This window comes from Lemur catta, chromosome 8, assembly GCF_020740605.2.
Source record: "Lemur catta isolate mLemCat1 chromosome 8, mLemCat1.pri, whole genome shotgun sequence".
In the NCBI taxonomy this organism is placed as follows: Eukaryota; Metazoa; Chordata; class Mammalia; order Primates; family Lemuridae; genus Lemur; species Lemur catta.
Genome location: NC_059135.1, coordinates 42,530,922 through 42,546,383, shown reverse-complemented (window position 1 = coordinate 42,546,383; position 15,462 = coordinate 42,530,922). Strand labels below are relative to the sequence as shown.

At 34.9% G+C, this 15,462-nt stretch overlaps 1 protein-coding gene across 1 annotated transcript; it reads left to right on the top strand.

Annotated features, from left to right (window-relative positions):
- Window positions 1-2,762: 2,762 nt before the first annotated feature.
- On the top strand, window positions 2,763-15,226 carry LOC123644113 (protein PPP5D1-like; the record flags this gene model as incomplete). Its single annotated transcript, XM_045560284.1, has 3 exons — window positions 2,763-2,802; window positions 8,181-8,257; window positions 15,155-15,226. Coding segments are annotated over exons 1-3 (189 nt in total), but the record flags the coding sequence as incomplete, so codon positions are not given.
- Window positions 15,227-15,462: the final 236 nt, after the last annotated feature.

Below are 15,462 nucleotides of genomic sequence, written 5' to 3'. Positions count from 1 at the left end.
GCAGGAGGATCACTTGAACCCAGGAGTTCGAAGCTGCAGTGAGCTATGATGAGGCCACTGGACACTAGCCTGGGTGACAGAGTGCAACCTTGTCTCAAAAAGAAAAATACTGTGAAATGTTTATATAGGACTGGAAAAGAAGTTGGTCTTCTCTTTAAAAATCATCATTTTTACCTTAACTTCTGCCACTATTCTTTTCTCAATATTATATAGTTAAAGTAGCACGTCTCTCCACTACTCCTTGTCAATTTGGTGTCATTTTAAAGCCACAGCCATAGTTTATAAATATTAATAATTTAGTCTTCTTATATTAAAATATCATTTGACTTAATTTGTTGAGGTGAAAACAATGTTTTTCTTAATAACTGCTAAAAAGAATTCAACATTCAACATGAGTACAAGTACAGAACTGGAATAACTTTTAATATTTTGGTACTGGAACATCCCATGTTACTAAGAGGCATTTTTACCAACACTCTGAAAGTCGAATGAGTTTAGATGTCCCTTGGTACAATGTTAATTTTCAGACACAAATAAAAATCAAGCACTAAAATTGCATGGCCGGACTCACAGGTGAGATCTAGCTAGTGTAGAATCTGCATTTATTAAAATTCTTCATTATCATGAACAATTTGAAAACTATGCTGAAAGATGCATGGCCACCTGAGTTAACTCCTCCCACTAATCATAATCATCAAACACGATTATTATCTCTACATTTTCTTTTTTGATACAGTGTCTTGCTCTGCTGCCCTGGAGAGAGTACAGTGGCATCATCTTAGCTCACTGCAACCTGAAACTCCTGGGCTCAAGTGATCCTCCTGACTCAGTCTCCCAAGTAGCTGGGACTACAAGTACATGCCACTATGCCCTACTAATTTTTTCTATTTTTGGTAGAGACATGATCTTGCTCTTGCTTAGGCTGGTCTCAAACTCCTGACCTCAAGCAATCCTCCTGCCTCGGCCTCCCAGATTGCTAGGATTATAGGCATGAGCCAACAGGCTTAGCCTTAATATTATCTCTACCTAAGTATGTACTAAGAAAATAAAGTATAAACTACTAATCAAAACAAACTTAAAAATTAATATTGAAACTAAGCTGAAAAGACAAATTACATTTCAATTTAATAGAAATCATTTTGAAGCATAATTATCATAGATGAAACAAGTTTCCGGACTTTATTTAGAAAAATAGCAAAAATAACTTGGCTACTCCTCCACAAAATACTTCCTCCAGTAAGATAATTGTAAACCATCGAAAATAGCTTCCTTACCAAGGCTAACAGCTACTTCATCAAAACTATTCTAATAAACAGCTCATTAAGATACGCTTCTAGTCCCTTACCTTCCTGTATCTACAAATCTACAGTTATTAGATTGGTATATTATAAACTTTGCTCAATCCCATCCAGACTTTCACCTTACAAAACATGCCTTTTAAAACCACCCAAGTCAGGCCCCTAAGACTTTGTAAGTTTTCTTTTCTAACCTCTCCCTTTTTATATGTTGCTAACATTCTGTCAAAGTAGTAGTATTCTTTGTCGCAATAAATGTAATAAACTCTATCAACAGGATTTTTTGGGAGATCTTTATAGGGACTTCTGGTATAATTTTACAAGAAAGAGAACTAAGACACAAAGAGGATATGCATAATAAAAAGCAGGGTAAGAAAATAACCCATAAAATTAGGCCCTTAAATGATTCTACTCTATCTTTCTTAAATTAATCGGAACAAAGTTAAATCACCTAAAGGTATGATTCCATGCCCAAACATCAGTAACTATGTATTTCGTTCTTTGGTTTATCATATAATTTATTATCCAAACTGGAACATTTTAAGAGTGAAGGGAATTGTTAATATTTATATCAAGACACAGCATATACCAGGACGGAACCTGGCAAACTGAAATATGTGTTCATCATACCTCTCTCTCACATAATTTTAAGTACAAAGAGAATTATTCCTCAAATATCTAGCCATAAGACAAGTAAGGCAGAAATGCAGAAAGCAAAATAAAAAATAATTGTAAGGCATGGAAAATATTTTAATCATCACAAATAGTTACTTTTCTATTTGTCTAAGTACCAAAATCTTTTTTGTAAAAACATAGGTGCAAGCTTTGTTACAATTTGAGAGTTGAACTAAGTATAATACATGTTATATAAATTATACAAGCATAATACATATTAATAAAATATTAATCACATCCTAAAAAATTTAAATTACTTTTAAAGAGTCATTCTATGTTCATTTGGTAATGAACAAACCTAAAATGTGATTCTTCTGTAATTGTTTCATTTCCTAGGCAAAACATTAGAGGTTTTTGATGGTTCTTCATTTCTACTAAGTTAAACTTATCATTTAGAGCAAGGCAAAAAGTGCTGAGAGAACAAAACATTTCCCCCAGTGAGTTGAAAATGTAAGCAGTTATTGGTGATTGCATGAAATAAAACAAAAAGGGGTATGCTATGATTTGGGAGAATTTAGGGACTTAAATAACTAATCCTCATTTCCTCCCCTCCTAGGTCAAGTTGCACTCAAAAGATCACCTTTATTTCTAATGAAACACATAGGAGAATATGGTTTTGACCTGCAATTTCATCAGGCCTCTTAATATGTCACCCTGAATAAGACAGACATGGCTTCAGGCAAAGGCAGTACTAGACTTTTGGGCTCATTCCCTAAAGGCAGGCAGAAAGAGATCCAAATTCAAGCACTCTGCAGCAGTTAGGCTGAAAAACAAAAGAAGCAGAGCAAGAAAATGAGTCAAGTTTCTCAGCTCCTCCTCCCAAATATACCAGGTAAGTCACCCTTCCTTGGAAGAATGAAGGATATATGGAAAAAGAAATGACCATTTAGCTTCATGAAGTCCCTCCATATGGATATAAAAGGCCAAAGATATAGAGATTTCCCCCAACAGAAAGATGCAAGCTTTGTGATTCCTATTTGAATATTGGGGAAATTCCTAGGAAGCACCAACTTATACTAAAATTTGTTTTAATTTTTTGACTCAAAATTTAATAAATGATTTTATAAAGAAAATAAATGTTTGCTTGTGCATGTTTTTGTTCTTCCAGGAAACTATTAACAGAAAGTAAATTCAATAACTCTTATACACTGTGAACATGAGAAAGTAGTCATGTGATTAAGAAAAATAAATAAATTGAGAACAGATAGAAACTATCAACCATACATCCAAAACCACCCAAATGTGGTGGGAAAGAGAATAAATAGAATCAAATAAAAATTCCAGAAGATGGAGAATATTTGGCCAGGCCTTAAAATTAAAGAGATTTCAGTAAAGGATAAAATAGGCTACATTTGAGAGGAATGGCGTCCATGTTTATATTGACAGTAATGCTTAAGCCCGCAATTCTATCACAGTGGGCAAGATTCCTAATAACCCTTTTTGTATTGTCTAATTTCTATTTCTGGTCCTACAAAGTCTCTGTTCATATAACTGTTGAACATCAAGGAATAGTAATAATACTGAAGGATGCTTTCAGTAAGTGTTAGAATTACTAATATTTAATGCCCTTCATAAGGCCCTAAGTAGAGTCTAATTTGACAGAATTGGTTGTGTGAATGACCATAGCACATACTGTAAAGCTAAGTATAACTTTAAGAATGACTTCCTGACTGGATATTGATAAAAGTTTTTGAATATTCAAATATCTATCAACATTTATTAGGTAAAATATTTTAAAGTCACATCACTTCGTGCTTGTAATCCTAACTAAATTTGGATAAACTATCCAATTTTCTCAAAATATGGCATTTTGGGTCACCTTAATCCTCTCATGCTCTCATCTAGATAACTTTTATTGAGCACTATCAGAGTCTGTTTTTGAGATCCATACAAAATTATTTTACTTCATTAAAAAAAAATCCCTTCTCAATTTTTACAATTATCTTGACAAAATTTTGTATTGTATTATAATTACTCCTTTCAAAATCATTTCAATACATCAGCTGCTAAAAAAATCAAATTATTATTTAGTATGTACATACTAACACATTTTGTTGTACATACTAAAGCTGGTTTTAGTCTTGAATCAACCTGAAACCATCCCTGCCCTCCCAGTCCATGGAAAAATTGTCTTCCATGAAACCGGTCCCTGGTGCCAAAAAGGTTGGAGACCACTGACTAAACCAAATGGCTCAAGTGTACTGCTAGTAGTCTTATCATCTAGAAATCAACAACTAATCTAACTAATCATCTAACAACTACTATGTTGTCACTTACCAAAATTCTTTCCATCATATATATTTCTAAGTATGTAACTAAAATAATATTAAAACTGTTCCCTATAACAAAAAGGTAAATATTAAATTTCATGTTAGAGTTGAAAATTCATTTCCTACTTCTTAGATTAATTCTTTTTTTATCCCAGGACCACTCCCTCATTCAGAGAATGATATTATTTTGTCATTATAGTATTTAAGAGAGAGTATTAGATTAATAGAATCCCATTTTTCAGTAAAACTCCATAAATGTTCACATTTTGTACTCTAATATCTCCTCCAGGTCCAGGAGACACTGTTCAAATAGTATCCCTTTTTTTTTTTTTTTTTTTATTTCACCTCTTCATGGGGGTACAAAAGCTCAGGTTATACATTGTCCATGTCCCACCCATCCCCCTGAGTCAGAGCCTCAAGAGTGTCCATTCTCCAGACAGTGTGCCTGGCACTCACCATGTAGTCGTACCCCCATCCCCTCCCCCCCACCCCCCACCTCCTCGAGTCAGCACCTTCAAGCATGACCATTCCCCAGACGGTGCACAACGCACTCATCATGTAGGCATACACCCATCCCCTCCCCCCACCCCTACCCCTGTCTCAGTCTGATATTCAACTGGTATCCTTCCCCGACGTGCATTTAGGTGATGATCAGGGAAACCAATTTTCTGGTGAGTACACGAGATGCTTGTTTTTCCATTCTTTGGATACTTCACTTAATATAATGGGTTCCAACTCTCTCCAGGAGAACCAAAGAAATGTAGTATCACCGTTGTTTCTTATAGCTGAGTAATACTCCATGGTATACATATACCACAGTTTACTAATCCATTCGTGGATTGATGGGCATTTGGCTTGTTTCCACATCTTTGAGATTGTGAATTGTGCTGCTATAAACATTCGGGTACAGGTGTCTTTGTTATAGAATGACTTTTGTTCTTCTGGGTAGATGCCCAATAATGGGATTGCGGGATCGAATGGTAGGTCTACTTGAATCTGTTTAAGGTATCTCCATAATGCTTTCCACAGGGGTTGCACTAGTTTGCAGTCCCACCAGCAGTGTATGAGTGTTCCTGTCTCTCCGCATCCATGCCAACACGTGTTGTTTTGGGAAAGGCTTTTCTCACCGGAGTTAAGTGGTATCTCATTGTGGTTTTGATTTGCATTTCCCTGATGATTAGGGATGTTGAACATTTTTTCATATGTTTGTTAGCCATTCTTATATCTTCTTTTGAAAAATTTCTATTCATGTCGTTTGCCCACTTTTTGATAGGGTTGTTTGATTTTTTCTTGCCGATTTTCCTGAGTTCTAAATAGATTCTTGTTATCAGTCCTTTATCTGATGTGTAGTATGAGAAAATTCTTTCCCATTCTGTAGGCTATTTATTTTCGTGACTGTTTCTTTGGCTGTGCAGAAGCTTTTTAATTTAATCAGGTCCCATTCATTTGTTTTTGCTGTTGCTGTGATTGCCTTAGGGGTTTTCTTCATAAATTCTTTGCCTAGACCAATGTCTGTAAGAGTCTTTCCTACATTTTCTTCTAGAATTCTAATCGTTTCCCATTTAAGGTTTAAATCTGTTATCCACTGTGATTTGATTTTTGTGAGAGGTGAAATCTGTGGGTCCTGTTTCAGTCTTCTACATGTGGCTATCCAGTTTTCCCAGCACCATTTATTGAATAGGGATTCTTGTCCCCAGAGTATGTTTTTGTCTATTTTGTCAAAGATTAGATGGCTATATGAGGATGGTTTTATGTTTGGGTTTTCTGTTCTGTTCCACTGGTCTGTGTCCCTGCACTTGTGCCAATACCAGGCAGTTTTAAGAACCACAGCCTTGTAGTATAGTTTGAAGTCTGGCAAGTGAATACCTCCCATTTTGTTTTTATTGCTTAAAATTGCTTTTGCTATACGGGGTCTTCTCTGACTCCATACAAAGTGTATAATTATTTTTTCTAAATCTGTGAAAAATGATGTTGGTAATTTAATAGGGACTGCATTGAATCTATAGATTACTTTGGGTAGTCTAGACATTTTAACAATGTTGATTCTTCCAATCCACGAGCATGGTATGGTTTTCCACCTATTTACATGTTCTGCCATTTCCTTCCTCGGTGTTTCATAGTTCTCTCTATAAAGGTCCTTTACCTCTTTAGTTAAATATATTCCTAGATATTTTATTTTCTTTGCTGCTATTTTGAAGGGTATTGAGTCCTTAATTTGGTTCTCCGATTGAATGGTATTGGCATATATGAATGCCTCTGATTTGTGTGTATTGACTTTGTAACCTGAGACATTACTGAATTCGTTAATTAATTCCAGGAGTCTCTTGGTTGAGTCCTTGGGGTTTTCCAGATACAACATCATATCATCAGCGAAGAGTGAGAGTTTGATCTCTTCTGTCCCTATTTGGACACCCTTGATTCTGCTCTCTTGCCTGATAGCTCTTGCAAGGACGTCCAATACTATGTTGAAAAGTAATAGGGACAGTGGGCAGCCTTGTCTGGTTCCAGTTCTGAGTGGGAATGCTTTCAATTTTTCCCCATTCAGTATGATGGTGGCTGTGGGTTTGTCATATATGGCTTGTATCATTTTTAGGTAGGTCCCGTTTATGCCTATTTTGTTAAGCGTTCTTATCATAAAAGGGTGTCGAATTTTGTCAAATGCTTTTTCTGCATCTATTGAGAGGATCATATGGTCTTTATTTTTGCTTCTATTTATGTGGTGAATTATATTTATAGATTTTCGTATGTTGAACCACCCCTGCATCTCTGGGATGAAGCCTACTTGGTCGTGATGAATTATTTTTTTAATAAGCACTTGGATACGATTTGCTAGGATTTTATTGAGAATTTTTACATCTATGTTCATGAGAGAAATTGGTCTGTAGTTTTCTTTTTTTGTTGCATCCTTTCCTGGTTTTGATATCAATGTTATATTGGCTTGGTAAAATGTGTTGGGGAGAATTCCATACTTCTCGATATTGGAGAATAGTTTATGTAGGATGGGCACCAGTTCATCTTTGTATGTGTGGTAAAATTCGGGTGTGAACCCATCTGGACCAGGGCTTTTCTTTTTGGGAAGGTCAAACAGTATCCTTGACATAGAGGAAAAAGCATTAGCCTTAGCAATTTATAAGCCATGATGGTTCCAGTGGATTCCATTTAAGAGCAAATTTACCTAAAATTTGATCCCACTAATATTGGAGCTATATACTATTAGACACACATATAAAATTAAATTACCTAATTTAATTGATAGGAAATATATATTCTTCTCCTATGGGAGAATGAAATAAATAGAAAATTATTTTCCCTACAGTAGTATCAAATTGGAATTAATATGAAATTCTTCAACCCAAAGCAATCATAAATCTTAATTACCAATATGATATAATTCACTAAGGATAATTTCTACTAATAAAACTTGGTTTGCATTAAGTCAACCAAAAGTTATCTCCCAGGAACTCCTGACTTAACCAGATTCACCTAACACCTTTCCCTCCTTAGCTCTGCCTCTATGCATTTGCCTTTGTCAGGAAGGCAACTTGGCTGTTCCTTCTTTTTAAAGCTTACCAATTTTTCAAGGCCCATTTCATGCCCTGTATCACCCAGGAAGTCTTTCCTAGTCTCCTCCATCTATAATAAGCTTTCTTTTCCCCCTGAATGTGTATAGATCTGATTGTATAATTCATGTAGTTTTATCTTCTTTTATCTTAAATTATTAGCTATACTCTCATAGATCTATAGACATGAGGATATAGAGCTATGGCTTGCTAATCCCAACTAGACCAAAAACTCTATAAGGAACCAGACTTGTAAACCAAGATAATCTACTTTAAGGACAAAACAAAGCTATAAGAGGAATTATATACTCTATAAACTTTCAAGATAGAAATAAACACAATTTATAAGACCAAGACTATTTTTTTTTTAAAGAGTTGAGGACTTGCTCTGTCGCCCAATCTGCAGTGCAATGACAATACTGTAGCTCACTGCAGTCTCAAACTCCTGGGCTCAAGTGATCCTCCTTCCTCAGCTTCCTGAGTAGCTAGGACTACAAGCCTGAGCCAACACACTCAGCTAACTTTTTTTTTTAGAGACGAAGTCTCACTATGTCACCCAAGCTGGTCTTGAACTCCTGGCCTCAAGTAATCCTTCCACCTCAGCCTCCCACACTGCTGGGATTACAGGTGTGAACCACCCTGCCCAGCCAAGATCAAGACTTTTCCTATCATGTGTCCCTCATTAAGTTATTTGACCTGATAGTAAGGTGACCAATAAATATTTGCTTATTGATTGATTTATTCAAATGACATTAATCCCTCACTGTATAAATTTCATAAGAACTAAGGCATTCTGACTTGATTTCTTCTCTCCATACATACACTAAAGTGTTATATATCTGCAGTCCCCAACATCCAGGCTGTGGACAGCTACTGGTCCATGGCCTTTAAGGAATCGAGCCACACACCAGGAGGTGAGTAGCTGGCCAGGTAGGAAAGCTTCATCTGTATTTTCAGCCACTTCTCATCACTTGCATCACCACGGTTATGCTAGCACTGCAGCTGAAAATACAGATTATCATTAGCAGAACGGTTCAACTGCACAATAAATGTAATAATCTTGAATCATCCTGAAACCATCCCTGCCCTCCTGGTCCATGGAAAAATTGTCTTCCATGAAACCGGTTCCTGGTACCAAAAAGGTTGGGAACTGCTGTTATATATGACTAAACCAAATGGCTCAAATGTACTGCCTGGTAGTCTTATCATCTAGAAATCTCAATTTTATTTGTCAGTACAAAATCCATTGCATCCGTTCAGGGCAATAAATAATTCATCACTTCTAATCCCAATTAAAAAAATCTCAAAAGGTTCTCAAATTGTCATTGGAATAAATAAGTCATAAAAAAATCAGCAAAGATATTTACCTTAAGGTGTTTCTATTCTCTTTTACAATAAAAATTCTTTGTAGAAATACATGTTAAAATGCACTGTTTAAAGTCAGCTTCAAACTGATCAAGTATCTACTTATGTTAGGTCCCAAGCTATATATTATAAGCATACATGGATCAATAAGTTTTACAATTTTCTATAGCCAAAATAGTCACCCTAATCTCAACCTTTCAAAATATACAGTACGCTATTGTTCACAAAACTAGAAAAGAAAGTAAGTCAAATTCCTTCCCTTCTTAAATAATAAAATCACAATTCAAAGACCTTTAGGTTCTATTTAAGAATAAGAAATTATATACTGAATAAAGATTAAATGTTCCCTGGCTCTTCTAAATATTCAAGGCAGGGTAAGACAAATAGAAAAAATAAAATCATTGCCTAGATTTTAATAGCATTAATTCATTCAGTCCACGTTGATAGGTTAGGGAGGATTGCAAAACCTCTTTCTACTTGCTTTTAATTCTCAGCAGAAAATCTAAAGAACAAATTTTACAATAGAGAGGTAACCACAACCAAATGGTGTATTTCACACATTTCAGAGAAGCAATATGGAATAGTGTAGTTAAAATGGGTCTCTAATGCCAGACTTTCTGGGTTTGAATGCCAACCTGCCTCTCTTTAGCATAGTAACATTGGATAATTTACTAACCCTATCTATGTTTCAATTTCTTCATATGTAAAATAGGAATAATACCTCACAGATTTGTTAGGAGGAGGTACTCCACATAAAGCACTTGGAATCTCACCTGATACACAGCAAGCAATTGATAAGCATTAGCTAAATGTAAATTGCCTATAAATTAAAATTTTTATATCTCTATTTTTTTAAAAAAAATTTCTGTGATTGCTTTCACTAACTAAACCAGAGAAAGGAATACTTTTTTTAAGTTTAAAACCACAAAGTCATTCTTTCACAATGGATAAATACATGTACTAAAGGTAGACTTCAATATGGGGCTAAATGAAGAGTAAAAATAACAAAACATTACATGAAAAAAATAACTCAGTGGGAAACATTCCTGATGTTGCCTAATTGCCTTCTTTGCCTTTGATATCCTGCCTGTCAAACCAGCCAGTGACCTGAATTAAGTCCAGCTGTTCAGACCACATTACCTTGCTAAGCCTTTCGGGCACCTGGGATCTAATTCACATCTACTGTTTGCTCCTTGAGTAAATATGTCCAGGAAAGTTCTTTAGCCACAAATAAGCTTCCCCACCAATCTTGATTCCTTGCCTAAACAGGCAAATAACGTCACAAGGATTAAAGTAAACTTCTCTTGTAACATCTCTCATAATACCAAGCACAGAGATGTCAACATCACTTTCATTGTTAAAAAGACCTCTTATTTAACAGATTAAAGTGGTGTTTAAGAATGTATTCTGTTAGTGACATGCATTAAGCTTAAATTAAGAAGTATATTTTGGCAGCTTATTTTTTCTGCTTTAAATGAGCTATTACTTTAATCACAGGCATTTGTGAAACGGTTTAATTTTTCTTAATTAATGTCTGCTAAATTTACTTATGATAGACAACAATCTTTTGCTAGCAGCAAAACAGATATACTGTGTGGTTATTAATTTCCAGTTAGCATAATACAAAATTATTAATTGAGATGGAATACTTCTGCCAATGTAGTTTAATTATTTTTTTGCAAATGAAATGATGTAAGAGTGTGACTGGCATGCCGGTCCAATGAATGTAGTGATTTTTCAGTGCCTGTCAACTTGAAGACAATGCTTCACCCCATTGTTTTCTTTCATGGAACCCCAGCGGAAATTTAGCAGGATTAAGAGAGACACAATGGAACTACAGTATAAAAAAGTTACTGGTTTTTTTTTTTTTTCTTTCACACATTCCATACACAATAGTGACATCTTCTGGTTGGCTGGAATATTGGTGTTTGGACCAATGCTTTGAAACCATTTCAAATTTCTTTTCTGGTCAATCATCAAAACACACTTTGGTTTTCTAAAGATACTAAATGAAATGTCCCTGAATAAGTGGCACATCATCTTTGAATATATGTTATCAAAATCCCAATTTAAGTTTTTATAGAATAAAACACAGTAGAACAGATATTTATTTTTTCAAAACAAATTCAAGATACAAGCTGATAAAATTAACTACCTTAATAATTCATTTGATGAAACCTTAAGAATCCTAGAAGAAAATGTAGGAAAAACTCTTTCAGACATAGGCCTAGGCAAATAATTAATGAGGAAGACCCCAAAAGCAATCACAGCAGCTACAAAAATAAATGGGAACTGATCAAATTAAAAAGCTTTTGTACAGCCAAGGAAACTATCATTAAAGTGAATAGACAACCTACAGAATGGGAGAAAATATTTGCTCTCTACATATTCAATAAAGGGCTGATAACAATAATCTATCCAGAACTCAAAGAAAATCAACAAGAAAAAATCAAACCACCCCATCAAAAAATGGGCAAAGAACATGAACAGAAACTTTTCAGCAGAAGACAGAATAATGGCCAGCAAACATACAAAAAATGCTCAACATCTCTAATCTTTAGGGAAATGCAAATCAAAACCACAATGAGATATCACCTAACCCCAGTGAGAATGGCTTTTATCAAAATATCCCAAAACAACAAATGCTGGCAAGGATGTGGAGAGATAGGAACACTCTTAACCTCTGGTGGGACTGCAAATTAGTGCAACCTCTGTGGAAAAGAATTTGGAGATACCTCAAAGAGCTACAAGTAGAACTACCATTTGATCCAGCAATAACATTATTAGGCATCTATCCAAAGGAACAAAAGTCATTCTATAATAAAGATATCTGAACTCAAATGTTTATGGCAGCACAATTCACTATAGCAAGGATATGGAAACAACCCAAGTGCCCGTCAATCCATGAGTGGATTAATAAAATATGGTATATGTATACAATGGAATACTACTCAATTATAAAAAATGATGGTGATCTAGCACCTCTTATATTTTCCTGGATAGAGCTTGAGCCCATCCTCCAAAGTGAGGTATCACAAGAATGGAAGAATAGGCACCACATGTACTCGCCATCAAATTGGCACTGACTGATCAACACTAAGATGCTCACACAGTAGTAATATTCTTTGGGGATAGGGGGTTGGGGTGGGTAAACTCACAACTAATGGACACAGTGAACGTTGTAGGGGGGGAAGGGCACATCTCAAAGCATGGCTGGTATATGGCAAAGTCATAACATGTAACCAAAATGTTTGTACTCCCATAATTTCCTGAAATAAAAAAAAAAAAAAGAATTCACTTGACACAATTAACAAGTCTGGTTTTAAGCATCTGCTATAGAAATTTCCCTTTTTAGGAAGTTCAGTGACAACTGAAGGAAACAATAAAAAAGAGAAAAGTTCAACAAGGTATTTTCAGGTGAGCGGCGAGAGAGATTTCTGGTGAGCAGCGAGAGAGATTTGGGCAGTGTAGAAGAAGGAAGAGACTAAGGCTATGACATTCCTTTCCTTTCTGAATTTTTCCAAAAAGGTCATTCTACCCACGTACAGAGTGCCATGGTCCCCTGAGGATGCCCTAAGGGTGCTATCCTTAGTACTACTATGATTTCACCTATGCAACCCTCTTCTAGCGCAGGCAGCCAAAGCAGAACAGCACTAGGTACAGACCGGTTCTGACGACTGCAGTCTCAGAAACCCAAAATCCCAATCCCTTCCATGAGGATTAGGCCAGGCATTGGGCAGCTAAATATAAAATATTTATGTTATGACCACTTCCCCAGACAATAGGGGAAGGGTGACTTCAGTAATTTCAAGGAGATTTTCTTAAACCTCTCTTACTAGAAAAGATGAAAAATACCACATATATTCATGATAAGTCAATTAAATATAATCAACACCAGAAAATCCTAACAGAAGACTGAAGCAAACTTAATTTTTGTATCAGCAATTATTTGAGAAAATAGAGGAGTATAAAATTAAGAGAAACTGAATTAACAGTATTTGATCAGTCATGAATACAATGCAACAATGAGCATTATAAGTTCCAGTTACACGTTTTAAAAAGAGAATTTATGAAGAAAAATTATATAATCCATGAAGAAAAAATATGTTATTTAAGTGGTTTAAATAGCAACAAACCAGAGAATTATACTAATTGTATTTATCCTATTATCTGCATCAGTTAGTATCTCTCTTAGTAATGACAGCTCCTCACAATCTTGTTAGTGTAAGTCTAAGTAGATATTTGTAAAAAGCAGACTATTAACATTTTTAATACCAGAAAATATATTAAAGAATATAGATCACATTTCTCTTTAGATTTGGACATTAAGGCATTTATGTTTTCTGAAATTGCAAATCCAATTTGACCCCAAAAAAACAAGCTATAAATGTAATTATCTTTTAAAGGATGCATAAAATATATGATTAATAAAAGTTTACTATTATAGTTAGAATTATATACTGAATATATTTCTGATTTCATAAAAAAAATATACTCTCAGGCTGGGCCCGGTGGCTCACATCTGTAATCCTAGCTCCCTGGGAGGCCAAGGCAGGAGGAAGATCAGGAATTCAAGATCAGTCTGAGCAAGCGCAAGACCTGGTTTTGCCAAAAAATAGAAAAACTTAGCTGGGCGTGGTGGCATGTTCCTATAGTCCCAGCTACTTGGGAGGCTGAGGCAGGAGGATTTCTTGAGGTTGCAGTGAGCAATGATGATGCCACTACACTCTAGCCTAGGTGACAGAGCAAGACTGTCTCAAAAAAAAATATATACATATATAAAATAAATAAAATAATATATATACTCTCAAATGTGATAGAGATTAGCAATTGATTGATTTCCTTACCTAATCTATAAAAGCTATGCTGATTGTTGCTGGTATTGTTATTCTTTATTACTCAGACTTCTAATCTCATTTTTCAAAATGTTCTCTATGTAAAGAAATAAACCTCATAAAATAGATTTGCCTACTATAGATATTTTTCAAAAAGAAAATTTTAAATGTCCTTCAAGTATACAATAATAAAATAAGCAAACTATAAAGGTATGGGTCATTATCTGGTTGACAATAAAAATCTCACTATGTTCCAGGTAATAAATGCAGAAAATATCAAATAAGTTTTGCCTTTAAATACAATTCATGCAGTCTATTAGCAATTTTATTCCAAAAGATTAGGTAAGTAAAATGCTAATATTGACTTATTTATATATAATTCATAAGAGTTGGAATGGATCAATGAAAGCTACAACACTGAATTCATCTGTACCATGATCTTTCTACACAATTACATTAACCAAAATAACGTTTAAATTCTCCAACACCAAGAAAACTAAAAATAATCGATTTACATGATTATCAAGAATGCTGTTGTTTTAGAATAGCTATTTTCTGTCAAAAGATTATTTTCAAAATAAGAATAAATGCTAATTTTTAAAGGTATTCATCCTTTCCAAGTTCTTTGCAAAATTTAATGTAATTCCAACCAAATCCACAATGGGATTTTATTTTACTTTATTTAAATTTGGGTGAACTCTAGTTCTTTAAATTAATGTTTACTGAAGTATGACACATATACAGAAAGTGTACAAATCATAAGTATATAACTGATTTAGCTATGCCTCATTATTCTAAGAATTTTGTAACTCTTCTTTTTAAACAAGGATCATTTAGTACATGGTGAACATGGTGAGACAGTATACTGTATATGGCATTGATTTGGGGGATTTATTGAACCTTTCTTTGTGACCTAATTTTCAATTTTTATAAATATCACATGTGTGCTTGGAAAGAATATTTCCCAGCTGGGCATAGTGGCTCATGCCTGTAATCCTAGCACTCTGGGAGGCTAGGTGGGAGGATTGCTTGAGGTCAGGAGTTCAAGACCAGCCTGAGCAAGAGCAAGACCCCGTCTCTACTAAAAATAGAAAAAAAATAATTAGCCAGTCAACTAAAAATAGAAACAAAAAATTAGCCAGGTGTGGTGGCTAGCACCTGTAGTCCCAGCTACTCGGGAGGCTGAGGAGGGAGGATCACTTGAGCCCAGGAGTTTGAGGTTGCTGAAAGCTAGGCTAACGCCATGGCACTCACTCTAGCCCAGGCAACAAAGTGAGACTCTGTCTCAAAAAAAAAAAAAAACCACAAACAATATTTCCCTTTCCTTGCCTGGTATAAATGTATGTATAAGCAAAAGCATACTACCTGTATTATTTATTTAAATAATAATTTCTTTCTTAGTATCAAATTTAGAGAGGAATATATTAAAATCTCCACCTATATTTGTTGTTAGTTTATTTAC